The 6,862-nt window shown below is 29.0% G+C and overlaps 1 protein-coding gene across 1 annotated transcript; it reads right to left on the bottom strand.

The window, feature by feature from the left end:
• Positions 1-671: 671 nt before the first annotated feature.
• LOC108844220 (V-type proton ATPase subunit E1) lies at positions 672-2,197 on the bottom strand. The gene is made up of 6 exons (XM_018617441.2): positions 1,976-2,197; positions 1,793-1,893; positions 1,536-1,692; positions 1,254-1,450; positions 1,004-1,103; positions 672-920 (listed from the first exon to the last, which is right to left on the bottom strand). Exons 1-6 carry the CDS (start codon positions 2,075-2,077, stop codon positions 885-887), a joined length of 693 nt encoding a protein of 230 aa, XP_018472943.1. The 5' UTR covers positions 2,078-2,197; the 3' UTR covers positions 672-884.
• Between the last annotated feature and the right edge of the window lie 4,665 nt (positions 2,198-6,862).

A 6,862-nucleotide genomic window follows, 5' to 3' on the forward strand; every position in this document is an offset into this window, starting at 1 on the left:
CGAACCGAAATCCGAACCAAAGTAGCAAAATATCTTAACGGGTATTAAGTTAGACGAAATTGGATATCCGAAGATAACCGAACATATGTATATTTACCCTTATATTTCTAGTTTACATCTCTCATTTTATTTAAAATATTTATATTGATGTTACACGTACTTTAAGATCATATAGTATATATATAATTATGAAGAAAATAATTTGAAATTCATTTAAAATGCATGTCAAAAATTTTGTTTCATGTATTAACAAAAATTACATCCAAAATTTAAAAAAGTAGCTAAATTGATATATATATATATATATATTCAAATATTATCTCCAAATTTATTAATTATTTAATCTATAAAATAGAAAACCAGTTAAGTGAAATCTGTATTTTTAAATATAAAAAACTTTTAAAAAAAAATTCTTTTAAAATCTAAATATCCAAACTCGAAATAACCAAACCAGAACTAAAAATATCTGAACCCGACCCAAAATACTGAAATATCCAAACGGATTCTATATTCCTAACTGTACCCGAAAATCCGAAATACCCGATCAACGGATATCCGAACGCCCACCCCTACACACCCCTAGTATTTTTGTCTTCTCGGTTTTTCTCAGTCAACACAAATAAGAGCCTAAAATCCACATATAGCATCATGGGTCATCATCAGAACCAAAAAAAAACAAAGTCTTTCGTTTCTTTATTTATTTCTATAGCCAATGATAACACTCGGGCATGAGGAAAAAATACAGATGCATAAACAAAGAGTTCGATGGGTTTTATGGCATGAAAGAGAACATAAAAGAATCACATCAAATAGAAATCTTTCCCAGATGGGTAAAAAACCAAACACAAACCGGTCTGAATCACTTCTCTGTCTCTTTTCATTCATTAGGCAGCAACTTGGCCGAACAACGACCTGCGGATCTGTGGAAAGAGATGACTGAATCAGAGAGCTTATGGATCACAAAAAAGCATCAACACAAAGAATTGAAATTTGCTATTCATACCACTGGAAGTTTCATACGGAATGCCACATCAAGACGTGCATCGAGTGTGTTCTCGCACACGATTTTCCCATCCCGAGAAGCCAACACAACACCTCCAGAGCTATTATAACAAGTTCACCATTACATATCAGCTTTGTCAACAGAGATCTAGATCACCATAAACATCCGTTTCTAAAACTAATCACTACAAGCCGCTAAAATTACTTGCTGTATGATGCTAAGTTAATGATAAGAAAGATGAATTTTATACCAGTGGAGACCATGAGAATCACTAGAAGTAGGAGGAGGGGGAAGGAAGATGGTTGTGTCCACAGCAACCTCTGGAGCATGAACATTTGCTTTACCAGCATACTCCTCCTTAGCGTCATCAAGGATAGATTCAACTAAACCCAAATCCTCTTCGCGGCAACGCAACAACACAGAAGGTTCTTTCAACCTTAGCAAACACTGCAACAATTACAAGAGATAAACATCACATCAGCGTAGCTACTAATCACAAAATAATGAGATTGCACAAGTGCATCAATCAAACCTGGACAATGAGATCCTTAAGAAGCTGTTTGTAGGCATCCTCATCGCCGCTGACGTTGAGAAGATCCTTTGCTGCTTGGTCTTTCATAGCATTGACAATATCGTCCTGCGCCTGAAGAACTTTGATCCTTGACGCATTTAGCTGCATCGAGTAATCACTGAATACAAAAACAAAAAATGTAATCAACAATTCAAATCTACAAGAGCACAAGGCGATCCAGCTTCTTAATACTAAATCAAGATCAATCAGAGACTCACATCTTCTTGCGAACATCGGCTTGCTTCTCCTTCTTCTCATAGTCTTGCCTGATCTTCTTCTTCTCCGCCTCAACTAACTGCAGCTTCTCGATGTTGAATTCCTATACATTTTTCAGATCGGTGAATATCAGAAATTCGAATCGCGATTGATAAATAGAGAGATCCTGAGAAATGGAAACGTACTTCTTCAGCGGAGACGGAGATCTCGTTTGCCTTCTCCTCAGCCTCTTGGCGGATGAATCTCACCATCTGCTGGATCTGACTCGACACATCGGCATCGTTCATCTTTGCCGGAGATCGTTGACGGTCGGAGGTTTGGAGAGATTTCGAGAAATCTGTGGCGCAGAGGGAGATTGGAGAGAGGGACGACGTAGATCGGGTTCTCGCAACGTGGAGACTAGTTATTTGAACTTGTTTGTTTGTAGCGTACTGAAAGAAACAAAACGGGATACAGTTTTGAATAGGATAAAAGAACGACAAGGCGTCTAAATTAAAAAGAAGACATTGTTTCTGAGCCATTTTAGAGGCCGAGAGGCCCAAGACCCATATATGTAATCGGCTTTGACTTCTGCTCTCTGAAATGGATGAAGATAGGCATGGACATAAAATCCGGAACCCGAAATCCAAACCAAACTCGAACCGAAAAACCCGACCCGTTATCAGACCCGAAATATAAACCATTTCAGATGCTTAATCGTGGATTTTGATTTTTTCAAGTATTTCGATGCTTTAATGTAGCTGCATATATTAACCATTTTAGAATTAATCGTGACTTTTACCATGATTATGTTTAATAATACTTTAAATATATATCCTATTCTGGCTATATGTATGAATACCATGTGAAACTTTAAAATAAAAGCATCGACTCCTGTACCTTTTCAACATTATAGGCACGAAAAAAATGAAAATTTATATTCAAATCATCAATTTACATCAGCAATGACATGTTCATTGTTTAATCATAATTCGATTGTCATGAACCTGCAACAATAAACAATGTATGTATGTAGAAGTAATGAATGTTCATATATCTGGTTTCTTATATATAAAACTATAAACAGATATAAATTTGCTATTATCTACAAATTCTCAAATATGATTAAAATAAAGAAATTAACATATGTAAACAAAAATCATAACAAACTTTTGAAACTATAACAACTTTTTAATAATATTACATTATAATACGGGTTAAAGTTATAACATAATTACTAGATTTTGACCCTTATTTTTGTTTTAAATTTAGTTTTTGATATTTGTTTTTTCTTTCTGATTATATTTGTATTTTTTGTAATCATGTTTGTGTATAAATTTTAATCAAAATATATTTTATTAAATAATAGCAATTTGAAAATTAATCCGGTATACACACAGTAAAGGCTGGGTTGCTGATCGAACATGCCCCGCTGACCCGCCAACCCGCGGGTTTTCAGTTTGTTTTTGTTAAAAATATGATCTGCACAACCCACAAACAAATAATTTTGTACCCGCATCTGCTCCGCTTAATTTTGTTGTTTTCCGGGGGTTATATACATATTTTTAATTCAATATTTAATTTAATTATTATAAAAGTATATTTATAATAAAAACATGATTTAAATTTTAAACTATTATTTTTAAATTTCTGTATTTTAAAATAGTTAGACCAATAATAATTAGTTAGTGAAATGGTCCAACAACTTTTTTAAGTAGATTTTTTGGTAATGATTTCATTTTTATAATATAGATATAGTTTGTTTAGATACATATTTGAAAGAAAATGAATCAATTTTCAAAATTTTGTTAGATTGTTTGTGTAGATATTTGAAGAATTAATTTTTAAAAATTAATATTCAAAATTTTATTTATGTAGTTTTATAATATACTTTTAGTATCAGCGGCGGGTATACTATTTTAAACTAAATAAAATGTTTTAACTTAATTTAGTTTTGTTTTTGTATAATAATTTCAGTAACATATGTTTTCAAATAAAAAACGCGTACATAAACCGTCTGCAGTATTATTGGATATTGAGATATAATCTGAATTATAAAAAGCTAAAAATTTCCATATTATATAGTATTATGCTTGATATAAAATGTATTATATAGTTTTGTAACAACTACAGTATCAATACATCGATAATATTGTAAAAGCTATTAGTGTTTTTTTTGTCGTTCATATTAATATTAATATTTTAAATCTTAAATAGGTCAGCATATACATATATATACAAATTAAAATACAATCTAAAGTCCAATAAAAAGAAAATCTAAGCAGCATCAACTAAAACTACACATATGTATTCCATTTCTTCTCTTTATGCGTGAGAATGACGACACTTTATCGTCTTTGATGAATCTTGATTTCCCAGAAAAGGATGTCAAACAAACGCTGACAGCCTGAGATCACTACGATGAAATGTGTGTATGCATGTATGGTAATAGTGTAGTTTGGAGGCATTTAATTTTGACCTTTAGGTAAAAAAAATATATGGGTAATAGATTTTGAAATCGTGTGACGATAAAATAATGTAAAGATAATAAATGATGAAATGCATAAATATAGAAACTAATCGTTGGATGGCTTAGCATATTTATAATATAGAGTGTAAAACCAAAAAAAAAAACTTCAAAACAACTTTTATTAGGTAAATTTATCAGAACTCCTTCCTTTTTAATAAAGTAGATTGAGCATTGAAAATTTGATAGAATCTAGTAAAAACCCAAAAATTCGCTGTTAGCCCGCGATTTAATATCATTGATCTGATAAAAACACAAAATATTCGATAATTTCTTTTTGATTAAATTTCTGATATAGGTTTTAATATTACATAAAATTGTGATTCCTTAAACTTTTATGGAATTTTTATTATGTCATCCAAATAAAAATATAAAAAACTTATTGATATGACAGTATTTGTTTATTTTCATGATTATTACCTAGTCAATCTCTTCATCTCGTTGAAATTATACTTGTTTCACTGGCAATGGAAAATACAGACTATGCTTCTAACTAATAATTACTTGCTTCCAAATCAGAATCGACTAAAAATATATACATGCCCAATCTTCATTTTTTTTGGAATCATGATTTTGTGGACTGGCGAAGCTACGTTACACTGAGGTTGAAAACAATATAGTTATGACAACAATAAAATATAGAAAATAATAAGACATATAACAAAGACCTATAGCTTTTAACTTTCTCGTTAAAGACTTTTTATTTATATATGATCATATACGTGGGTGGGTTAATTGTAGAAATAAGATCTATTAAAATAAATAAAGACATGATAAGACCAAAAAAATATTGTTAGAGAAATAAGGTAATACCAAAAATAAGATTTATCTCTTTATAATTTATTGTTAGAGAAATATAAGGTAAGACCAAAAAAAATAAAATGAAAGGGTCCAAAACAACTTGTATAAGTCGATTTTTTAAGATTGCTTCCCTTTTAATAGTATAGATAACTGTATTTTATATTTAATGAGTAAAAAACTCAAAATCTAACAACAACTTACCTACAAACTTATTCAAATAGATCATAGACACAAAATCTAAGTTAAATAATAAATTATTAAATTTTATTTAATTGAATATTTTTGGTCAACTAAATAATATTAAAAATAAACACCCTAAAATTTTAATTTATTTATGGTAAGATTCAAACAAATCTTAGATATCAACTAACCAAATATCTCTGTTTATATTTTCAGATTATAGGTCGGTATAAAATATTTATACTACAATATAACCTCTTTAAATTAATAATCTATAAATTAATATCTCTATAAATTAATATAATTTCATAGTTCCAAATTAAGTTTTTGGTTCAATTAGTATCTCGATAAATTAATAATCTTAACAAACTAATAAAAAATTATAGTTTTGGTGTAGTCCCAACATTATTAATTTATAGAGGTTTCACTGTATTTAATGTCGGATAAGTTACCATTTAAAGTTATAAAAGAAATATTACGTTTGATAATTAATATGAAAAAATGTGTATACTGCAAAATGTTTGTCACACGTTCATTTGTTACGTACATTCCTTGAATATAACAAGTGAAATATGATATTTAAGGCATAATGATACTATGGAATCAATTTAAAAATAATAAAATTATATTTGATGAAGGACCAAAAATCCTTACAAAAAGTAATATTATAAGGTATTCTTAGGAAATTCATAAAAGTGATCATGTTTTAGTAAGATAGATATTAAAATACAAATAAGAAAATTAATGAGACACTAGTCATGGAAATATTATATGATATCTGAAAAACAAACTAAAACCGAACAAAAAATACGGAACCAAAATTGGATAAAAATTTACAAAAATCCGAATGGCTCCTCTTTCTCTAAGTCCAAAGAACTAAGACAAACTAAAAACCAAATGGGTATTTAAATATTTAAACATAACAAAATTTTATTATATATATATAATATAATCTATTAATAAAAATATCCAAAACCCCAAATTACATGAACTACCTGGTTTTTCAGTTTTACTAGATTTAATCTAAATTTTTGGAATTTTTGGCTTTAAACCAAAACTAAACCTAAACTATTTCTAATTCGGTTCACTTTGGGTTTTATGTAAAAATAAAAACCCGTCTCAAACTCAACATCACCCTAATCGATCTGATTCAAAATTCCTAAACGGGTCCAAACACTCTAACCCTAATAACTTTAAAACCGAATAACTCAAACCGACACGGACCTAAAACCCAAATGGTCATCACTATGAGACATTAAAACAAATTAGTAATTTTTCAATTAAACAAATTTAACCAAAATGTTATATCGCGCTTTCAGAGCGCGGATCAAAATCTAGTAAATATTAAAAAAATTGTAAATGATTTAAGTACACAATTAGTTATAAATAGATACTTTATAATTTACTCATTGAAATAATATGTCTACTCTGTATAAGATAATGTATATTATTTATAAATGATGTTTGTTTTCATGCTTGATCTAACATTTTATTATTATTTTATCAATTTTATGTGTGAGAGATTAATTTATATTTAATTTAGGTTTTTTCTTTATGTTTTGCTTTAAGATTTTGTTTTTTAGTT

Source organism: Raphanus sativus, chromosome 3 (assembly GCF_000801105.2).
Source record: "Raphanus sativus cultivar WK10039 chromosome 3, ASM80110v3, whole genome shotgun sequence".
Classification (NCBI taxonomy): Eukaryota; Viridiplantae; Streptophyta; class Magnoliopsida; order Brassicales; family Brassicaceae; genus Raphanus; species Raphanus sativus.

What these genes read in the sequence shown, in the direction of transcription:
- LOC108844220 (XM_018617441.2), bottom strand. Translation starts at nt 2,077, where the DNA reads ATGAACGATGCCGATGTGTCGAGTCAGATCCAGCAGATGGTGAGATTC. An exon ending in TCTCCGTCTCCGCTGAAGAA is followed by an intron (nt 1,894 to 1,975) that starts GTACGTTTCCAT and finishes AAAAATGTATAG; the next exon opens with GAATTCAACATCGAGAAGCT. An exon ending in GCCGATGTTCGCAAGAAGAT is followed by an intron (nt 1,693 to 1,792) that starts GTGAGTCTCTGA and finishes TTTTGTATTCAG; the next exon opens with TGATTACTCGATGCAGCTAA.